The sequence below is a fragment of the Pangasianodon hypophthalmus genome, chromosome 3, assembly GCF_027358585.1.
Source record: "Pangasianodon hypophthalmus isolate fPanHyp1 chromosome 3, fPanHyp1.pri, whole genome shotgun sequence".
Lineage (NCBI taxonomy): Eukaryota > Metazoa > Chordata > Actinopteri > Siluriformes > Pangasiidae > Pangasianodon > Pangasianodon hypophthalmus.
In genome coordinates, this window is record NC_069712.1 from 10,743,792 (window position 1) to 10,767,396 (window position 23,605).

The 23,605-nt window shown below is 39.6% G+C and overlaps 2 protein-coding genes across 18 annotated transcripts in view; both read right to left on the minus strand.

Annotated features, from left to right (window-relative positions):
• The window catches only part of ndst2a (N-deacetylase/N-sulfotransferase (heparan glucosaminyl) 2a), a 116,060-nt gene extending 102,502 nt beyond the window's left edge, over nucleotides 1-13,558 (minus strand). For 10 of the 17 annotated variants that reach the window (XM_034302807.2, XM_034302805.2, XM_053232953.1 and 7 more), the window contains exon 1: nucleotides 13,400-13,558. The gene's annotated coding sequence lies outside the window, so the exon portion shown is untranslated. The remainder of the gene's footprint in view (nucleotides 1-13,399) is intronic. The other 7 variants (XM_034302810.2, XM_053232955.1, XM_034302809.2 and 4 more) reach the window with 2 other exon arrangements.
• Nucleotides 13,559-15,148: 1,590 nt separating this feature from the next.
• zswim8 (zinc finger, SWIM-type containing 8) overlaps nucleotides 15,149-23,605 on the minus strand; it is a 39,534-nt gene continuing 31,077 nt past the window's right edge. The window contains exons 19-26 of the mRNA XM_026936466.3: nucleotides 22,959-23,248; nucleotides 22,640-22,863; nucleotides 22,017-22,508; nucleotides 21,594-21,774; nucleotides 20,865-21,038; nucleotides 20,172-20,291; nucleotides 19,572-19,750; nucleotides 15,149-16,690 (exon numbers count right to left, since the gene is read on the minus strand). Of these exons, the coding sequence (XP_026792267.3) occupies nucleotides 16,487-16,690; nucleotides 19,572-19,750; nucleotides 20,172-20,291; nucleotides 20,865-21,038; nucleotides 21,594-21,774; nucleotides 22,017-22,508; nucleotides 22,640-22,863; nucleotides 22,959-23,248 (1,864 nt within the window). The 3' untranslated portion in view covers nucleotides 15,149-16,486. The remainder of the gene's footprint in view (nucleotides 16,691-19,571; nucleotides 19,751-20,171; nucleotides 20,292-20,864; nucleotides 21,039-21,593; nucleotides 21,775-22,016; nucleotides 22,509-22,639; nucleotides 22,864-22,958; nucleotides 23,249-23,605) is intronic.

Genomic DNA, 23,605 nt, shown 5'->3' on the forward strand with positions numbered 1-23,605 from the left:
TGCCAGAGTATGCAAGCTACATTAGATTACTGACTGAAGAAATGAAGGGGGATGAGCAGAGTCAGGTTAATAACAGGGGCAGTGCAGTGGCACAGTAGCTAGTGTCACAGCTTCAGAGACCCAAATTCGATCCCGAGCTCAAGTAATTTCTTTTTTCTGATTTCCTACCAAAAACCAGTAGGTCTATTAGCTAAGATAAACTACGCTAAGATAAAATGTGTCAATGAGCGCATAAATGTGTGTGCATGGCTCCCTGAGATGGACTGACGTCCCATCCAGGGTGTATCCAGGGTGCCTCACAATCCATGTTCTCAGTAAGGGATCTGGATCTACCTCGACCCTGACCAGGATAAAACAGTTACTGAAAGTGAGCGAGTAAGATCAAGGTTAATAACCGAGGCGGAAAAAAAAAAAAACGTTTCAAGAACCCGGCTGAAAACGCATCCCCTTTAAATCTCTGCAAGCAAGTGACTAGATGAGTGCACATGCCTGGGAAAAGCAGATTTCATGTTTGAGCTATTAGTAGAAAAAAAAAATTCCTGTTGGCTGGCACTGCAACTAAAAAAAAACACGCTTCTGAATCCCACTGCTTGCTGTACTACACTCAACAGACAAGGCACATTCTGACTGATGGCAGATCAGTTGTTACCAGGCAGATTAATTACAGAGAAAAGAGAAAATCAAGCAAAATAAAGTACAGCACAACGCAGTCATATAACTGTCCTTCTAGCACAATGCGTCACCTCACAGTTAAACATAGAGAGAGAAAATACACATGCCCGACTCCAATAATACCGTTTTACTTGCAATGCAATGTGAGCTCACAGCTGAAGCATTCACCAATGACTGTTTGTCAAAGTCACAAAAAAACAAAATGTGCTACAGGAAAGGAAAATAACTATGGCTAAACATTTGTTCCCGCCCCAGGAAATCATACACTCCTTCCTTTTCCATAGTCTGTATTAATGCTCTTAACTAACTAGCTGGCAAAACATCATTACATTAATTACCACCTCTTTAGCCTAGTCAGTTAGGTTTCCAGGCAACAAAAACATGACTCTGGGCAGCACACTGGAGTTTTTCTCGCCCAGTGAGCTAGCTAATGAACTTATCCAGACTGTGAAGCTGAAGGTTGAAAAAAGCTTCAGCCAGCTCTCTATCTAACAGCGAGTCATCTTTAAGTACAATGAGCAGGGTAAAAAATTAGTCCATGAACAAGGCAGAGAGCCCTCAGGTCTTGAAAGGAGAAAAATGATGCACTTTGCAAGCAGCCTGTTGTTTCATCATAAAATATTGTTTTTTCACTCTGTTTGATCTCTCATTTATAGCTAATTGAATGAAAATCTTGGTTCTTCCCTCTAGAGTCAAGAGTCCCACAACCCAGCCCACTCATTTAAAGCTGGAGCTCTCCTCCACAGCAAGCCTTCGTTAGCATGTTGTATAAGAAGCTGCTCTGAGATAAGACACAACCAGCATGTGAATTCTACTGCCTCATCAAACTCCTCTGAACAGACAATGCAGCTTTCAAAATAGAGCATTTTCAGCATCATGAATCACAGGTCTAACTCCATTAGGCTGCCCAGTGCAAACTCGACTGTTTGAATACTTCTTAACTTCTTAATTTGCAGAGGCACATTTAAATTTTTAACATCCTAAATTCCACTTTTAGTTATTTACATTAAGTGTATTGAAGCTGGCCTTACCTAAAGGTTTTGGCCTAATGACCCTGACATGATGAGTTCTGAATAAAGTTGTATATATATAAGTTTACTGAAGACTTCAATAAAGAATAATTATTCCTGTAAATGTGATTTACAGAGGACAGAGTTCTTCCTGTATCCTGGTTAACGTATGAAATACAAAAGCTAAAATAAATGGTGTGTAAATTAATAAAAACAAATATAGTGTTTATTATAAGATTATGTTGGCCCCTTATAATTTATGTTTTAAATAAGTGTTTAAATCATGTAAGTATTTAAAATTCCAATCCAACCTAAAAAAATATGCACAATCCTATATAATATTCAGATTAAGATGTTTTGAACATCAATGTAGAATCTTTCAAGAGAGTATCATGATGATTCAAAGAATTTCTCCATCACTAGTAAAGACTTCACTTCCTGGTATCACTCCAACGTGGCACAACACAGTAATCAGCACAGTAAGTATGGAAAGGTGCTGCCAAAGAACATTTGAAAGATTGCGCAGTGAGACCAGCTTTGAAAGCAACCATTCTTAGTAGAATATTTAGATATGCTTTGTTGGACAAGAAAATAAAAACAAATTAGGCTATTTTTTTTTTCAACCTTAGATATGACTCTTAGAATTTTGCAAGAATGAAGACAACAGCTGAGATTCAGTGACGTGGAAGGGTAATCAGTTTATCACATTAGTTCTGTAATGTCTGAAAATAAAAAGGGCTCAGTGCAAGAAGATACTGCAGCTGGATGAAAGCCAACCAACAGGAGTACCCACATTTTTCCAGTCTGCCACCTTCGGCTCGTTTTGATTCAGGAACCAAGCTTCGAATAGGTAATGAATATTGATCAGAATCCGAACACTCAAACATTATTAGAGAAGAGAACTGTGTCGGAGAAAAAAATCCACACAGCTGGCTAAATTTCAAAAACAAGCCCTGAGGCGCTCGGTCTTCCAACTGAGACTAAGGCACATCTCCATCTCAAAGAAAAGTGTCCAGTAACAGCTATTCGGCCAAAGCATTACAGGAAGGCAATCCTGATTACACAGTATCTTCCACTGCGTCAGAAAGCAATAACACAATGCACTCTGAGTCTTGACTTTGTTTTACAGAGATAAAGTTTGTGAAAAAGTAACAGAGGAGAATACTGTGTCCCGCTATATTCTAAACTGGCAAGAATGCCTAAAATTGTTCAGAAAACAAGCTATAATATAAGTTACATTTTGGTTAAAAGATAAATCATCACATTTATGCTACTGTAGAATGATAATGGGCCTCATTTATCAAGCTGGATATGAACAGATTTTACTTGTAAATCGTTCGTACAAGCATTTACAGAAGAAATCTGATATTCATGAAAATCCTGTAAGTTCAGAAAAACGTTTGTATTCTACTCATGCTCTTTTGAGTGTGTATAAATTTACACGAAAGACCAACATAAACCTCAAATTGACCAACTTCATATAATTTGCATGGAATACTGCACAAGAAACTTAGGAGAAGATAAATGAGGCCCAATCATTGCATGCTGTTATGACCATGAGAATAAGCTCTGTAGCTCTATTTAGGACATGAATGGTCATTGACCTTGCCCTTAATCAATACTGAAGACTTCACTGTTTACTCCAAGGTTCTTACACAGCGTCAATGAGTAGTAGTCCCGCATGCAAACCAGATCAGTGCCCTGCCCAAGGGTCACTTTGCAGAAACTCTGCTAATTAATGGTTGAAATCCATTTGAAATGGTAAGAGGCACATTGGCTTTGTTTTGTGGTTTGTATTTATCGGAATGTAACTGCATGACATGACTCCATAAAAAAAATCAAAGCACCTGAACAAACTGTACCACAAACAATTAAGCTTCCATCGGGTTGAGATGATCCTTCCACCTTATCCGCTGTGCCATTTCTATTTCCTTCCTCAAGCTGCTGTGGGTGTGCAGTGAAATTTAACCTTTGTCAACAACACTTTCTGACTTCCCGACACTGCACAGTTCTCTAAAGAGTTACCAGTTTTTATTGTGATCTTAAGCACAGGCTCTGTCACTTGATGGCAAGCATATCATTGCAGTGCTACATAACGACATCCAACCATTAACAAATCAAAGTATTACAATTACATCCCAAATCCTATTTTTGTACATGAATTGCTTATCCCCACTGCAGCCTAGTCTAAATAGTCCAACATTCGCATCTATATCCTATTATGAAACCATTTATTACAAATGAAGTTCAATCCTAAGTTAACACTGACATACACACAGTACTGACAGGACACAGACAAGATCTATCATAAGCTCCTTACTGCCTAGGAAATATTCATAATTTCAAGTCCTAATAGTGCTCCAAGCCAGTTTTAATTATCCAGTATTTCTCACATTTAAATCTTCTGTTTTGGCAATATTTAAATCTTCAAGCTAAAAATTAACAGCATAAACCCACAGAGAAAATAATTAGTTCTAATTAGAACTGAAACATTAGATATTTCAGTAATCAACAAATCTATCAATAGTTTCAATTAATCAAACCTCGTCTACCCAAACTCACCTCATGTCACTGATCTACAGGTCTGCTTACTGCTGTACTCAATGAACAGCACACCAAAACTGAGACAATGCTAATTAGTCAATAATTCGCAGCCCCTCCTTTTTTTTTTTTTTTTAAAACCAAAGAGACCACAGTCAAACCCTATTGGCTCACAAGGCTGAAGCTGGCAAGTCAAAGTGCACCTAAAGTCAGTGAAAAGCGAAGATAGCCACAACCAGAAGTAAATGTCCCATGTCCTTTCCCCTTCAGTGCAACATCTTTTCTGCCAGGTGAATTTTATTCACCTGTGCTTTATCTGAAAAGCGTAGTTTCCTGGTGGCTCCTGTATCACTGCAGAAAGGGGTCAAAAATTACACATGCAATGGCTAAACTATTTTCGCCACCTCTGCTAAGTATTGTTATTCGGTTTTCCACTCATACACGAAGCACGGCAACAGACGTCTGAGTTTTCATATATACAAGAAGTAGGCACACTTATTTTGGCAACATTAATCCACTTGCATCACTAATACACTCGCTAGCCAGTGACGATCCCAAAAACTCTTAAACTTAATATTAGGTGTATAGTGCAGGTAATGTAAGTCATGTCTGTAGCAGTGAGCTTGTCAATAAACATAAGTGACTTTACAAGCATCTTAACATTTTTAACAAGCAAGCTTACTAGCCTACACTCGTTTTACCCTTTTCAAAGAGGGAATAATGACAAACCTATTACACCAGAACCATAAGAGAATATCAGCAATAAACACAGTTACAGCATTGCACAGCCATAAGCATTTACGACGAATACATTCGCTGTAATCACGATTAGGGGTAAATAAAAGATTGATCAAACATTAAAAGGGCTAATATATTTATCATGCACACTTAGAAAGCAAGTGTAAGTGGGCTGTTTATATGCTTGGGCAGTTTCTGCTGGTCAGCGAATTTTAGTGATGATTGTAAACAGTAAATGTGTTTCAGTGAGACTGTCTAAAAGACCCCAGCACTAGTACCACATAAACACAATGCATGCCATTCTAAACAATCCTTTCCTTTTGGAAAAGGAAAAAAACTTACGATGCTTTAAAACAGAACAAATGCTCCCACTAAAATGTTAATGTACCACCATAGATCACACTGTCTAAATGGGGTTTTATCCGCCTCCATGGATCCGCTGATGGTCTCAAAGAATGGCAGATCCGTTATTTAGGTAGCCATTTAGTAAACGATGCCAATTAAACATTTCAGTCACACTGTCCTATCAAAACAGTAATTCTGCTAAAAGGCCATTGAGTCTTTCTTAAATGAGCGACAGATCGATTATGAAAATTCGCATGGAGAACTTTATGCCGAAGACATCAATTAATTGTTGCAGGCCCAGAACACCACTCCAGTCAAACACAGCTGCTGAGGAAGTGTGTGTGCCTCTCAGGCTTTGGCTACATTCCAGCATTTACACAGAATATGCTTAACATTTCCTGTGGCAGGAATTTCTACCAATGACTCTCAAACACACCTACGTTTGTAGGGGACTACATTTCTGACACACAACTCCTCCACGCATTCAAATGTGCAGGTGACGTACTACTCTATGGATTAGGTTATTATGGAAATCAGGATAAGTCATGCAATTCATTTAAAGCACAATTTCAGTGCAAACATGATATCTAAAAAAAAAAAAGTGGTATTTTTTATTAAAAGAGCAGATTTTATATTATGTGTAGTCACATAACATTATCGTAATTGTTTCCGAAAGTCACTTTGAGATTTGTCAACAAGTCTCCTATCATCCAGAGATCGCAAGTTTGATTCATGATGATGCTACAGCCATCGGGGGTTGGGATCCAAAGGAGCAAAACTGACTGTGTTCTCTGGGTGGGAGGGATGGCATACTCTCCCCCTCCCCTGTCAGTCACAGCAACACTAGCCAACCGTGAGTGTCTGTGAGCTCATGATTGCAGAAGAGGGCAGATAGTACTTTCCTCAGATTGTGTTACATTGCACTGTGACCAGGGGTTAAAGTGAGCCAGAAAGATCAAGAATGGTCATTCCGGCACCCTCAGTAACTTGGAACAGGAATAAATCAGCGTTTTCTCTTTGTACTTGCGGCGTGACGGACAGCAGAAACCAAACTCGTGGCGTCACAGAAACAAGATCCAACCGTGTTTCACAGGATGAAAGTAAGAGCCACGTTTCATCTTTAACAGGTGTCATCTGCCATGAGGTGCACAAACACTGGCTATGTTTACATGCAAAGATTTTTTACCATCCATATGTATTCGTTACAATTCCAGATTCTTGGCCAGTCTGTAGCCATTCTTCGTTTATATGTGCCTTAAATAACTCAATCCAAAGTTACTCCAACGACATGGAGCGCGTGAGTCCAGTCAGCGCATTCAAACTTTTTAATAGCGCAGCTTGTCCTTAACGAGTTTTAAATTATTTCCTTCTCAGCAAAACAAAGTGTAATTATCGAACAGACAGAGAGAAGTACAGTTTATGACCGTAATGAAGTTGCTCAGTGTTGTTCAATCTCACAATTATTTTAAATAGATTCAAGTCTGTAACATGAACTGTGTTTCCACTGGACCACTTTAAAGGAGTGTATCATAACCCAGACACAGCCACAGATTCAGATCATGTAAGTAATCAGACACAAAATTTTACCTGGCTGTTTATTCCTCTATTTAACCAGTTACTGAAAAGATTACCCACCTTGCTGATCAGATATAAATTTCATTAGGATTGCCTGATCAATCTGTTTACTCTATTCTGATTGAGGTATTTACATGAAGGTGTTTTATTCTGATCGAGCTCCGAGTCTGATAAGCAACAGATTATTAGGCTGCTTGTAAATGATTGCTCGAAATCACTTCAAATCAAGTTGATTCTAAAGATGATGGTGAGTTAACTGTTCATCCAACCAATCTTGTAATGATATGTAGAACAATCTTATCTTTCATTAACTAACTCCTAATCGTGTTTTTCAGAATACACGTAAATGTAACTAGTTGTAGGCTTGGTAATTAGGTTGGCTAGTCCACAGTCTAATATGATTCTGCGAAAACACAGATTTGATGCTAGATGTGTGAAAACCACTAGCTAAGTATATTAACTGAAGTCTAAATGAACACAAACAGTATTCTACTGCAACATTTAATTCAACTTACATGCTATCCCAATCATTATGTTCAATACATGTTATCCTAATCCAAATATATTCCAAGTGATTTGCCCCAGTGAGGTTTAAATGAAACCGTCTCCTCCCCGATCACTGCCAGAGTTAAACTGCCACTTTAAATTCCACTTTAACCTCTGCCTGTAACACAGCAGTAAGAGAAGATGTGGTTGCCTGGTTTCACATGTTGTGGAGGAAACACGTGTTAGCCTTCACTCTCCCTGGTTGGTAGTTGTCATATGATGGGGTGAGCAGGCTGGCATGTGGGAATTGGCGGGTGGCCAAATTCAGAGTGTGAAAACACATATCATTATTTGTCTGGTACATTCTGCTATGTAACCTACGTGTGACACAACATTAGTATTTCAGCACCAATTTTTTTTTTTTTACTTAGAATTATGTTTTTTTAAGAATATCCTTCAGGCTCAGTGAACTTCATTTTCTCTTGCACTATGTGGCCAAAAGTTTATGGACACTTGGCCATCACTCCTATATGTGCTTTTTATCCCATTCCAGATGTAGTCCCCTTTTACTGTTATAATAACCTTCTCTCTTCTGTGAAGGCCTTCCACTAGATTTTGAAGTGTGGCTGTGAGGATTTGCTCATTCAGCCACAAAAGCATTAGTGAGATCAGTACCTGATGTCAGGTAAGAAGGCCTGGGGTGCAGCCAAGTTCACCCCAAAGCTGTTCAGTGGGGTTGAGGTCAGGGCTCTGTGCAAGACCACTCGAGTTCTTCCACTACAACCTTAGAAAACCATACTTTCATGGATCTTGCTTTGTGCACAGGGGCACTGTCATGCTGGAACAGGTTTGGGCCTCTTAGTTCCAGTGAAAGGAAACCTTAATACTACAGTATATGAAGACATTCTTCAAAATTGCGTGCTTCCAACTTTGTGGCAACAATTTAGGGAAAAACCACATATGGGTGTGTTGGTCAGGTGTCCACACGCTTTTAGCCATAGAGTAAATCTTGACAGTAAATTGAAAGTGCCACACACACACCACTGGTGTTGCCTGGAATTTATTTTAAGATGGGATGAGGAAATATATTAAACTGGTAAGTGTGATGCTCTCATGCATTTTGGTTGGATGTCAAACAGTAGTAGGGGCAGTTCGTTGATCATTAAAATAATATGATAGGGAGAAATGACCTTTTATCTTACAAATGAAGTAATTTTATATTTTTTGTTTACACTTGTATACTCTGGAAAAAATGGAGAAAAAATTTATACCATACATAAGCTCCTATGAATGGAAACTTTAGTGTTAAATGGTATTTTAGGACATATCTTTCTCTTTCCAGTCTTCAAAATGTTGGCAAAGGTTTAATCATCTCATCTTACGTCATTTCCACATGCAGTGTTCAGTTAAACCAGGAAATATTTAGTTCTTAAAGCATGCTATATTATTAATAAATTCAGAATCCATGTCTGTGACAGCTTTCGTGATTTTGTCAGTACATTCCGCATTGCAGAATTCATTGGGTACTAAAACGAAACTCTCTCGGGCTTTGTCTCAAACACGACTCACACACCAGAAGGATAGCTGGCAACAGAGCACAAGATGCTCACAGCAGAAGCTGTTTATCCGAGACATGCAGGTAAATATATTAAGATGTAAGCACATGAAAATGCATTTAACACAAGTGCACTGACGACCATAAGAGTTGTAGCTGAAGTGTGAAAATACGACTACAGAAAAATGGTATGAACTATGTGAACACGACACCATTCTATTTAAGATAATATCCTCTAGGCACATATGCATGCTTCATGCTTAAAAACTTGGCACTAACATCTAGAGACTTTAGGAAAAGCATGTAAAGCAAATAAAACCAAAAAGCAGGAAAGATCAACACCTAAAATTTTTAATAAACTGTTTAGGGATTTTAATGCTCGTCTACCCAAACTTGCACAATGAGCCGTGCTCTGCTTTTCACTCTAATGCGAATGAATGAAGATGACTCCTCCGGAGAAGACAACTCTTAATTACAGAGCAGTTATCTTTGACATCTGTAGCAGGATTTCTCTGCTATGACAGAAGTCACCGTCTGTACAACACTAATTCGGTCTTCCCCTGCTAGTTATTAGTGATGAGATATCGTACACATACATGACAGATGTGCTTTGATTTTGATAAAGGAACCAATTGAGAAAAATTATACCAGAAAGAAAAGATAACGCAGCACAGAGCATCTGCTTGGAGGACTTCCATAATACTTCAAACCTCTCGAAACAAGACCTACGAGCTTTCTGATAATAATATGCTTAATTATTGTAGGCAATACACCCAAAATAAAGCAGTGGCACACAGGAAATGTACAGTACTACTACTACTACTACTACTACTTACAAACTAGTCACAAAACCACCATATTCAATATAAAGCTTGATATCCATCATTACATAAAAATTTTAATGATCACATAAATCAATAATTAAGGCTTTAAAAATATAACAATAAACATAGCCTGAAAAAGACCAAATCTCACAATAAGTTTAAAATTAACCTATAATAATGAAATCTAAATATTTCAATGATTGTTGCACATTGAAGTTCAAGGTGCATGCTCTCTGCATCGCCAGGTACTAAAATCACTTTTGGTGAACACAATGAACACTTTTGGTCCATCAGAAACAGACCTCCTCTACAGTAACTCTGACTACATGTGTCTTATCCCTGTATATAGCACAGCATGCAGTCTCATCACACACATTCATACATTCATTCATCTTCAGTAACCTCTTTACCCTGCTCAGGGGGCAGTGGAAAACTGGGCAGGAAGCAGAGACAAACCATGAATGGGACGCCACCACAGACATGGGGAGAACATACACAGAAACTTTCACATATGACTTTCGGTTTGGGGAACTCAAAAACTTGTAAGTTGAAGTCATCATTTAGCTGGAAATAAAAGCTTATGTTGGAAATAAAATGATATGTTGATATGTCATTTGGGAAACTATGTGTACGTGATTAGAGAGAGAGAGAGAGAGAGAGAGAGAGAGAGAGAGAGAGAGTGAGCAAGAGACAGAAAGAGACACGCACACACAGAGAGAGAGAGAGAGAGAGTGAGCAAGAGACAGAAAGAGACACGCACACACAGAGAGAGAGAGAGAGAGAGAGAGAGAGAGTGAGCAAGAGACAGAAAGAGACACGCACACACAGAGAGAGAGAGAGAGAGAGAGAGAGTGAGCAAGAGACAGAAAGAGACACGCACACAGAGACACGCACACAGAGAGACACACACAGAGAGACACACACAGAGAGACACACACAGAGAGACACACACAGAGAGACACACACAGACACACACACAGACACACACACAGACACACACACACACACAGACACACACACACAGACACACACACACAGACACACACACACAGACACACACACACACAGACACACACACACACAGACACACACACACACAGACACACACACACACACAGACACACACACACACAGACACAGAGAGATTGAGAGTGTCAGTGAGGGACTGAGAGGGAAAGAGAGCACAACAGAGAGAGAGAGAGAGAGAGAGATATTTATGGTTCAACTTAATTATGACCCAAGATTTGTCTATTGATTCCTGACTGTACAAGAAACGCCCTACAGATAATAAGACTATTAGCCTTGTTTATTGTTGACAATAACAGATTACTCCTTTGGAAATGAAACCTGTATGTAGAAAAAGTCACTCAGCTACTTAAGAGCATTATTCCATCATTCAGTCAGTCTAAGGTGAAATGTGACAAATATGAGCAAACCTTATTTACTTTAATAATACGAAAGGAATGCTTCAACATCTGCTTCAACACATCATTTCTACAATAAGCCATCTGCCTCCGCATTACCGCGTAATATTTTTCTACATTACAAGAATGATGCAGAAGGTGAATATTCATGGATGACTGCCTCAACTTCGTCACATGGCATTATATTAGTTATAAATTTATTTATTAATTACATTTCTTACATTTGCTGTAGATTCTATTTTACAGACAAAGTAGAGTGAACACTAGCTTTACAATTCAACATAAGTCTAATGACGCTTCATTTTTAGAATGAAATCTCAATAATAGCTGCTGAATAACATGATGAAACAGGCAAAGCTTATTAATCATGTGCTGTCGTAAATCATCACGTATCTAATTTATAAAGGGAAGAAAAAAATATCAGGAATGTCCAAGAGTGAAATGCAATACACTGCGCTTTGAGCCGAGCTGTCGATGTGCACGGCATATATGAAAGTGTCACATGTCAAACACTGTTGATTCTGTTCAGAGCAAATGATTCAACTTGCTTGACAGATTCGAACAAATCGGAGTTACCGTGACTAATTAAACCTCTACAGCCTTCTGCACTTGCTTGTCCTCTCAGTGTCTCCGAAACTAGTTTAATAAATGATGATGTCTCTAAAAGCATAGCAGCTGGGGCAGCTTTCTTCAGAGACAGATACACGGCCTGATCCTGCAACAACATGACCTACACATCTAGGCTTTATCTGGAAATATTTGGGCTGGAACATATTAAATGATTTCGGCTTATGTACGGAGTTTCTCAGCAATATATGCTCCAAAAAAAAAAAACAAAAAAAAAAAAAAACAACCTCAGTTCAAGGCACTGGCAGAAGTTAATCTATTAAGTGCCACTGAATCATGAGAGCAATTTTTGTAATGACAGTCCACAATTTCTGCCATCCCCAGCAAAGAGGTCCTGCTTACCTTAATGGATTCCCAAACCAAACTTGCGGGGGAAAACAAAAAAAAAAAAAAAAGTCAAATGAAAAGAAGCAGACACACACACATTCTTTGTCATGTATTTTCCTACATTTCCTCTGAGCACATTAAATAATCTGATTTCACAAGGCATCCAGATAATCACTGAGCTTTCCCTTTTGTAATGTTGAATAAACTGACGCGATTGAAATGCTGAGCTTCCAGAGGCGTGTTCACTATGCTCAAACAACCAGTGGCGTTTTATAGTCCGTCTAGACCAAACAAACATGAGCAATGGTGCTGATTAAATAAGTGCTTTAACTCCAAGGAATGCACCACGCCACGTGTTTGACACAACTGCCAAACTGGATCCGAAACAACTCACAAAAAGTCGGGGACACAGATTGAAATCGTGCAAGTTACTAAGACTAAAGGCACATGAGGACTCAGAGAGAGATTTCCTGCTGTCCCAAAATAACACCAAGATTTTTGTTTCTTTATTAAATGAAAGTGAATACACTATAACATAATAATATTATAATACAATGTTGATACCTTTAACTTATTTTTGGTTGCGTGCATGAAGATTTGGAAATGTAAATTAACCAAGTGAAGCAAATAATACTCCACAAAAGCCGGACATCAGATTTCAAATAGTTGAAAACACAAAAAGTGGGTGAGACGATGAACGCAGCTAAATATTCCTCTGACTCTTCAGGCAGCCAGTTTCACTCCTTCTACACTTCTGAATGTGTGGCACTTCGGAATTGTTTAAATTATAAACAGAAGTGTTACATTATCTTCAGTCCAAACTAACACACCGTACTTTGCAAACACACCGCAAGAATGCTCTGAACGTTTTTAAAATGGGATGAAAAAAAGTGTGCCAGCTTTAAGCATCTCCAGAGTTTTCACTTTACTTCAGTTTTCCTGCACAACACCGTCTCGTGCGCTAATTTCCACACTGATCAACAGCCTGCCTTTAAAACTACTCCGTTCCTTCGTCTTAATTCAAATGTGCGAGTTTTTTTCCCCTTAGAACTTCACTACAAACAATTCCAAGCTAAAATAAAGATATGCCGAGGGTTTTTTAACCAAGTTTTTAGCCAACCGGCTAATTGAGCAGAGCGGCGCCTCGCTCGCGCGCGCGCACACACACACAAACACACACGAACGTTAACGTTACTGAGGTTAGCATACGTTACTCACCGACAGTGAGGAGTACGGGAATAGCATTTAAAACAGGTTCAATAAAAGTTTACTCACAATGTGACTTCTTCTGAAGCCCGACTATCCAAAAACGAATATCTGGACACCGGGTAAGTTTTGAAAGAGCTGCTAATTCAAAGTCTTGTTGACAGCATCGTCCACAAATCCGCCATCTTCATTCGGCTGTGTGATGCTGCTGGCTCGCGACTCCTGAGGCCGAAACTCTGGACCGAACCAAATTAGCCCGGCAAACTGGGTGATAGTACAAGTTTAGGAGAATGTAAACACGTATATTTTGCAGATACGTCTCGAAAATTATACCAAATTCGTATTGTTAGTTTTGATTTGTGTTATTTAGGCTATGCTTATTCACCTATACGGACTTTAGCTTTCTGTAAGGGAAAAAGGGATTTACAGCGTCCCCCGTGTGAAAACTCAGCAATGGTAGCTTCCACAAGCGAGCGCCTCCTTTCAGCGGGTGTTTTTTTCAGGTAAGGGGCTCAATGGAGGGAACTTATGGGAAGTTGCTACTTCTCGGCAATTAGATCACAATAATACACTGTATATTTTAAGCCTGCATTGCACCCGACAGGTCATTTTTTTTTTTTGCATCCAATCCACAAATGTACATTGTGTGCAGTAACAGGCTTCCTTAGCTGAAGGGTATATATTTATATAAATGCAGTCATATATGGAATAGAGTCTATATTTAATAATGTGGCCTACATTTAACTCAAATTAGTTACATTTCAATAACCTTTATTTAAAACCTAAAGTGTATCTTCAAATACATAAACCTCAGCTTATTGCGCCCCCTGGTGGGAGAGAAAATGTAAAAACTGCGTCTCTACAAACAAATTAGGGGAAAAAAATTAAATAGATTGTATGAAGTCTGCACAGCTTTCTGCAGACAATCCCTTGAATTCACTTTAAAAAAAAAGCTCAAACATAAGCTTCTTCACTGACCATTCATTTGTTGTGTTAAAGTGCCAGAATAAAAAAAAAAAAAAAAAATAAGATAAAAAAGATATTTTTCTATTTTTATGTTTCCAGGGCTGAAATTCAACATCTATGCATCTATTCCTTCAAAGAAAATATCAATATTTTTTCATTTAAATTTTCATCTCAATCCAGAATGTCCAGAACAGTGGAACAGAACCAAAATAAATGCTGAACACCTCAGAGTTACTGCCACAAAAAACACATTGATCATGTGTAGTCATTTGAAATCAGTGGACAACAAGGGTCTTAACGGAGAATTCTTTTGTATTCCAAAATCTGGGCATCCTCCAAATTTCCAAACGAGTACACCGTAAACCATTTTCCAAATGAGTGCTCCTTAACAGTGAGAATATTATCTTCTTGCAACATAGATCTTAATTTATTACATTCATAACGCAAAATATCCTTTTCCTTGAGTGTGATCCGAGACCCTATTTCCTTCTTCTTTTTCCTTCCTCTTTCTTCTTCTACAGTACTGTTTACTTTTACACGCCTCGTTTTTAACACAAATCGTTCTACTCTGAACATCCAAAACAGATTTCAATTCCAGTCCAGATTTAAATGCATTGCAAATATAAGGAGTTTTCCCCATTTGCTCCTTGTGGGGGTTTATATATAGTGAAGAAAACTCAAGGCCAGAATAAGTACTTCAAGTTCTAATCATGTCCCTTAAGACCTTAAGAGGTCAATGGTCAGTTTTGTATGGATTTATCTTCGTGTTACAGGAAATAAAGCGCAAATCCTCAAACAGGAAATTAAACCCAAACCTGTGTGTGTAATTTACAACATGAAAAAACCACAAAATTAGTGTTTTGAGTTATCTTTATTAAGTAAACTCTACATTTTCAATATTGCTTTTTGTCTGTTCCATTTTTATATTTTTTTTCCTTTAGTCTAGATTACAACCATTTGCAATCAGCACAGTTTATATATTCATATATATTTATATATTTATATATCTTCTTCCCAATCAAGCTACACTTTGAAGAATACAAAAATATCACAGTACAATTTCTACAATCATTCCCTACTAGTGAGCTCCAAAGTGGGTGCCGGACTTGAGGCTGGAACACAGGAACCTGGCAATGGACCACCTCTCTAGGTTAACATCAAAAACACGTGTGTGTGTGTGTGTGTGTGTCTGTCTCAGGGAGACAGACATTAATGAGATCTGAGATAAAAGGAGAATACTGCTTTTGCCTGTGTATGCACATCGACATTTGATGATAAATACACATGCACATATTAATATCCGTGAAGTTTAATGCTGAGGAAAAGAGTGGAAAGACGAGAGCCTGTTGGCAGTGGAACTGTAATAGATAAATTCTGAAAAGTCATGTAGGTTAAAAAAAATCTGGTCCAGCCAAACGTCTGTGCTCCAAAACCTCAAGCCCTCGCCACCAACAGCCAGCTGGAAAAGGGAACTCAGCTAGCAGTCACTTTCATTCCTCAAACTGTTCTCTGCACACACCACACTATACAAAATATCAAAAAAAAAAAAAAAAAAAAAACCAAAGAATAAAACAAAACGTAGAAGAATCCTCACCCGTACTTGATTATTGTTTCCTATTAAATGTCTGTTTACTTCTTTTAATAAAGGATGTTCTTCCCTCGTTCATACACTGAGTATCCAACGCTGTAATCCTTTATGCCCGGTGGAGGCTCACTCCTCCAAAAGTAGAGGAATGTTGCAGTATGAGTCTGACATTTAGTTTTCATTCAAATTTGAATCAACAAACATCAACAAAACTAATGAAGAAAAAAAAAAAAAAACACATTGTATTTCAATAACTATACAACTAAAACTCAGTGAAGCAGAGCATCAACATAGTGAAAAGAGGAAAAGAGACAGATTTTAAGATAAAACACTAGTCATAAGTTACTCGACGTCACACAAAAAAATCAGACACGACAATGGGTTCGATAATAAGGGAAGGATCATTTTAACGAGTTATTCCCATGTCTCCGAAACTCCATGAGATTGCACATCCTGGAGTAATACAGGACCAAGAGGAGGACTGATTGTGCTGCCAGTGATGGGTCTGGATTCTGCAGGGGGCACTGTGGCTCACACTAGGCTTGGGCTGAGCTCTGGGGCGAGCTGAAGTTCAGTCAGTCAGTGCCTGCTGGTGTGTGGAGCTCTCAGGGTGAAAACGTGGCCATCTCCAGCGAGATCCGCTGCCACAGCTCCTTGGTCTGCTTCCCCCTCTTCAGGGTCTGCAGGACATCGTTGAACTGCATCATGCCCATCGGGGTGAGACAGAACGCCCCGCGGGCACTTCGAATTATGTTTACAAAGTCGTCGTAGTCTGCTGGGGTCAGGTGGATCAGCCGATAGTTGATGTACTGTTTAAAGAATGAGAAAAGATGAAATTAGATAAGAGTCATGCTGCAGAACAGCTTGAACGATATTCAAAAACAGGGATTGCAGTTCTATGTTGAAATATTCTGCATTCATGGCCAAAATGTCATAATCAGACTCAAGTGGGCGTTATGTTTTTCAAAGTAAAAGACATTCCTGCTGAAAACAACTTATGGGTAAATGCTGAACTGACAAGTCATTAGCCTGGACACCTGGGACAAGCAGCAGTTGTGTCCAGGCTTTTAGATATTTTTATGAGACTGATGTAAGCACAGCTCTTTGGGCTACCTAATAAATTTATAATTTGTCCACCCATATAAGCTACGCTCAACACCTTTAAACTTCAAAAATTCCTTTGAAAATTCAAATGTGACTGATTCAATACTCCAACGTATTCAAATATTAATGTACCTTAATGAGGCAGAATGAACATTAACAGCAGCACTACACTGTGTTTCACGTGTGTCATATTCAGCTTTTAAATGTACGATGTGAGATCTTTGCAGTGTTTATTTTCAGTCCTTAAATATGCTAATAATATCTGAACAGTGAACAATCTTGGAACAACAACATTAAGTCTAGTGTTTCTCATGATGGAAGAAAATGATAGAGTGGTCATATTGGGGAAAAAAAACATTTTGTATGCAACAGAAATAGAGATGCATCACAATGTATAAACAATCACATATAATTATATCTCTGCACCCTGAATTCAAAAACAAATCAAATTGCAAGGTGCACAGATTACCCACCACTATGCAAGGACTCAAATTTCAGCATGTTTATGAGCTGGCAAATAAACATGGCAAAAAAAATGTCACAGAATGATACTGGCAGAGAAAGACAGCATATGGAACATATTTTTCTACAGCAAATCCCTCACTGCCAGTCAGGGTAGACTTGAATGCCACGTCATCTCATTAGACGCGCATGGAGAGAGTGATTTAGCACCACCGTCTCTCCTGCATGTCAACAAACAAGTGTCTGTGGTAATATTGCAGGAAGGTAAGACAGCTTGTGCTGTTGGTTGCAACATCCAAGAAATCAAGTGTAGGTTCTCAACAAAGATAAGAACAACATGTGACTGACAGTTAATTAAAAATTCACTAAATGTAACTCTTTTAATAAACACTAATTTGATGTTCTGAGGGTGCATATTAAGCCAGTCTTTATTGAAAAATGTCACTGTTTTTAAATTATCCTTTAAATGACATTTATTTAAATGGTGTGCATGTTGATTGACATTTCTGAAACTCCAGAAATTTCAGAATTGCATAAAAGGAAAGGCTAAAAGGAACGAACGGCTATTCATGGATTTATGACTAAGAATTATGACTCTCTTCAAGGACGTAGCTGTCATACGTCCGTGCTATTTTGCTCTAATACTCAAGCTTGCACTTGGGTGTGAAAACCTTAATTACCAACTTACTAAACAGTCAAATTCGAAAGGATTTTCAATTCCCTGTCTTTTGTGATTCACATTTCTTTAATCAGTGGTTTAATATTTTTTTAGCAGCCAAGACCAGAGATAAGACATTTCCTTTATAAAAGGCAACTTCACATCTAAAATTCTAAGATGTGCCAAGTTAAGATTCTGAGGAGCGCTACTCTGACTGTTGCCCTCAGTGCATATAAATAGTGTATTGCATAGTGTTTATAGAAGTGAGGGGGAGTCTGAGTGTGTTCGCTTGGTGGGCTGTGCTGATGAGAGAGCGTCTAATGCACACTGACATCCCGTGGCCTGAAAGCTGCCGGCAGAGGAGAAGGCGAGAAAACCCTCATGCAGCGTCTCCCTGTCTCTCACACTCCGTGTCTGACTCATACACACTGTCTGTCATGATTTCTCATAAGTGGAAATTAAGCAATCCACATAAATATTGCTTAGACTTGCCATCAAACTGTCATAACAGTATCAGAGATGGAGATTGTCAGCTGCACTGTCAGCTGTGCTGTGCAACTGCAGTGGCTGGGGTTCGATTCCCTGAACGGGAATCGAACCCGGGCCGCGGCAGTGAGGACGACTAGTCATCCAGGGACCCTACGGTTGACAACAATAGCCACCTAATAATATTCTATCAGATTTACTTAAATTTTTTAGGGTATGTTACATTCCGAAAGGATCAGAAAAGTTCACTGAACATGCCAGTGCATAGCACTGGACATCACAATCTACTATGAAGCTGGGATCGGTCCTGCTGCTAGTCTAAATGGGGTCCCCTAAGAGACTTTCATTATAATGCCGGTATGGTTTTCCAGGAATATTTTCTTTTAATAACAATGAAGAACATTAATATTAACATTAACATAAATATTGATGAAAAACATTCACAATGAAAGTAGAAGTTGATATTTTATCATTTTTTTGGAGACATCACAAGAGATCTGCTTTGTATGATTGTATGCATTTCAGGCAAGACTGATTGGAAATACGGAAGAAAAAATGTTTTATTTTGGAGCTCAGTAAGGTAGTGTTTATGTCAGGCTACTGGAGCAAACCACTGATTTTAGAAAAAAAAATTAATAGTGCACCTCCTTTTAGTAACTGTATTTGCATCTGTTCATTCCAAATAATGTATTTGTATACGATTACATCCCTAAACTAAACTATACACAAACATATAAATATAAAATACTTTTAGCATAGCCTTAAAGAAACCATGTTATCCTTTCTTCGCCCAAAAAATCCTTCCTCTCCAACTCAGAGAAGACACAGCAAAACACCATACTGCTGCCATGTTGACATTAGTGTTGCCAGCACATCCTGCATCTAATCAAACTAGTTTTCTGGCACATGCTTTAAAATTTAAACTGGGGAACAGTAGGTTAAGAATTCGGTTCTCAAGCTCTCAGCCTCATGTGTCTGACCTGTAGGTAGGCTTGCTGGCAGCGCTGCACGAGCTGGTGGAAGGCAGGAGTGCGGAGGTGAGCATGAATGTGTGCAGGATTCAGCCTCTGCAGAGCCTCCATAATGATCTCCTGCAGCACGAATGGACTCAGCACACCTTTGGCAGCCCCCACACAGAACTGATACACGTAATTCACACCTGGAGACAGGGACAGAGGGAGCGGGAGCAATATTCAGAGGAAGCTGAATGAGGCTTCATGACAGAAAAATGATACAACAGAACTGGGCAGCATTTAAAAAGGTGAGGATCTGTATGTGAAGAGTCCTCTCACTACATCCTCTTAGCAGTGATTGCATAGGTACATAAGCCACTGATCCCAACATAACTCTTTTTACAATTTTGTGCGTATTGTCCAATACGCACAAAATGTACTCCCCTAGCACCACTCCTTTTAGATGATTCTATATCCTTCTCTCCTCCCTACATGAGCTATTACATCATGCTGTTACACATTTATCATCTAATCCCACAACCCATTAAAGCAAAAGAGCAGAAAACTGCAAACCAGCTCAAAGAGGCAGATTTTTTGAAAGCCATGTTCTAGGCATGACAGAGTTACCGAGTCGTGCAGCGAGGCCTAGCAGCCATTTCACATCCTCTGTGTATGGGGGGCTGCGGGAGAAGTTGTTAGGATGGTCGTTGTGAGCTCTCCTACCCAGCATCTCCAGGGCCAGCATACCTGCATGAGAACATAAACCACTTACATCAGCACTTATCCACCTGCCACTTACTCATGCACCAAAGGCTATTCATCTTGTTAATTTGCTGAACTTTCCCACAGGATGGTTATAAAACACCTGTCATGCACACATTAATATTTCTCAAGGCTTAACACCTGTATCACTGCCACACCATAACTCCAAACTATTAATCTATATCCTATTTTTTTTATCCAAGAAGTGTAAATTACAAAGCTATGTCAAGTCACTATGTCCTTTCCTGCGCGCCACTGTGGAATATTTTCCAAGCCCCAATCCCATTAAGCAGCACAGCTAAACAAAGCATATCAGTCAATAAAACAAGGAGCTAATAAAGAAAACACAAAACGTTATAGGCAACTTAACCATTAGAGCAAATGTATTGACATCTCAATTCTGCATAATCCCTTGGTTGTTCATGTAATCTTTTTCCCCTTGAAAAAGCATGGCTTCTTCCATAAGTCACCTCAGCTGTTATACAGTATAGTATAATGGATATCCATTTCTGGAAAAGGACAAGGAATAAAACTTTCAGTCTTAACAGTCTTCCTTACCAACTCTGTAGGCCGAATGCAGGTAGTGCAGCCCCTGCTGGCTGACAGGCTGACTGTGCTGCTCGTCTTCCACAGGGAACGGCGCACTAACCAATGAAGGTGGCTGAGAAGAAAGGCCAGGAAGAGATGTCCCCTGAATGGCCTGGATGGTGGAGCCTGAGTGAACCCCACCGACTGAGGAAAGGCAAATAGATGATTTAAGAAAATGCCCATGATGAAACCTCATATGAGGAAATCTGTAATGTTTTCTACTACAGTACTCTACTTTAACTACCAGCATTCAGGTTTGCAGTAAATCCAATCTCACAGCAACTCAAGAGACTAAATTTATCATACAAAACACCTACAGTGTGTGGCTGTACGCTAACAGTTTTGTTTAGAAGCAAAGCCTTGACTGAGAGCTCCATAAAGTGCTACTGATATCATATGCTTATGGTAGATCTGAAAGTGAATAGGTTAGCTACAAATAGCTACCTGTCTCTAATGGGATTTTCACACAAGATTAATTCTGACAGACAAAATTCTTCTGAACCATCAAACATATCATTTGTTTGGAAAAAAGCTAAAATGCTCCACTAAAAGTCCACTCCGTTCTGTAATGGAGACTTAAGTCAATATTGCTGGTATCTTTATACTTTTTTACCATAAATCTCTCCTTCAGGAAGGGTAGGCATTTAACAAGCATGAAAAAGTACACGTTAATTATCCTATAACATACAATCTCCTCACCTGCCACAGTAGTACTGAGGGGTAAACCCGCCTCGGCGGTGTGGTAGGGGTGGACAGCAATCTGAGTCATGGACGGTACGGGGACTCCGGGGAAGGTGACTGCAGTTGCTGCCATGGGAGGATGAGGCCCGGAGGTTACAGAGAAAGGGTACTGCGCACCAATAAAGGCAGGATGCATTCCCTGAGAGAAAAACACCCAAAGCTTACTAAACCATACTAAACAAAAATCCAGAACCATGATTACAACTTAGACAACTCTTAAACAATTACATTTACACTCATAAGAGACCTATGGGTATACTGACAGTTTTCATTCTTATAAATATATAAACTATATGATACATCTTAAAAATCTTAGAAACTAACATAATCCACTCAAATACAATCAAGTCAGTTAATTAGAAAATAACAGTTCCCACATACCTGTGGATATGCAGTACCGGACACGGGGAAGACGGCAGGTCGGGGGACATGCTGGAGTTGATGGCCCAGATACTGCTGGGTGCAGACAGTAGGCAAATGGGCTTGGATAGTGGTATAGGGGTGCAGACCTGGCGTGTGTGCCATGGCCGTGCCCGGCAGTGTGTGCGACTGGTAGAGGGTGGAGCCCACAGATATAACGGGCACAACAGCGGCTGCACTGACCGACGCAGTAACAGCTGCTACACCGGCAGAGTCCATGGCCACGGAGCTTTCCAACACACCGCAGTTCCCTTCCGGAGGTCTCCGAGCCGCTCCACCATTTGCCCCACATCGGCTTGGCCCCTCCCTCTGTGATGCAGAGACTCCACCCACCGTCTGCTCATACAGCCAGTACCACTGATGGGCCACCTCAAACAATACCTCAGGGTACACACCTCCTCCCTTTGCCGCCTCCTCTACTGCCATGCACGCCTTCTCCAGCATCAAGTTATCCTGGGAAGAGAGCAGGTTTAGGGAAATTTTAAGCATGCAGTTTTTTTGGTTACAGGGAGTCTAAGCCTTAGACAGTACATATGGGATATGGAGCATTTATTATCAATAATAACAACAGTGTTTGGATGTACCTGCTCTTTGCACTGCACCAGTGCCCTCTGGATCTCGTTGGGGTTTAGGGCATGAGCGTGAGGTAGACAGCTCAGTGCGAGTTCAGCTGCAGCTCGTACCATGTTGGGGTCTCGGGCCCGTGATGCCCGGTCTGCCAGTGACGCCACTTCAGGAGGGGTGAGATGACCATCCCAACACTCCACAAGGATGTTAAGAGCAGCACTGCCAATCTCCATGGCTTGGCCTGACGAAGACAGAAACAGTATATGTGTCAAACTCATAAAACTGAAATGTTTAGTCTCAGCAGATCTAATCTATGCAAAATGTATTTTCATTAACCTGTGATCCAGGACACATGAGATGAGTACGTCCTTGACAGCCAGTTGGGAGACACAAAGTTGTGCAGGCCCAAGGCATAAAGGCCGATCTCAAAGGCACACAGGTGCAGGTTGCGGTGAGGCCCCTGGTGGCCCCCACTGGCAGAAGGCTGAGTAAAGATGGAGGTCGAGCTGTTTCCTCCAGCCTTTACCAACACAGTCTTGGCCAGTTCAAAGTAGAAGTGAGCTGCCGCCTCCGATGGCTGGTTGGGCACATGTGGAGCGTGGCATTCAGGGCGACGCCCTTTATACCTATAATTTAGCAGTATGATAGTTGAGCTCTAACCGACATGATAAATTAACTACAAATAACAATATCAATTAATTACAAATAAACTACAAATTAACAAATAAAAAAGGCAGCAGTGTGTAACTTTTTAGTGACCATGTATAATCTTTTTAAATAATCACATAATACCTATCGAAAAAATAAGAGAAACCTACTTTCTTTAGAAACCTACCTACTTTAGACAAAACTTCAGGTATCACCACCACCACATGTATTTCTAAAACAAAGCCTAGATGTTTCCTAGGAATAAGGAGATCCCGAATATTCTAAAATTCCCATTTCTGACAGACATATGCTACTGAAAAACATAATAGCCCCCT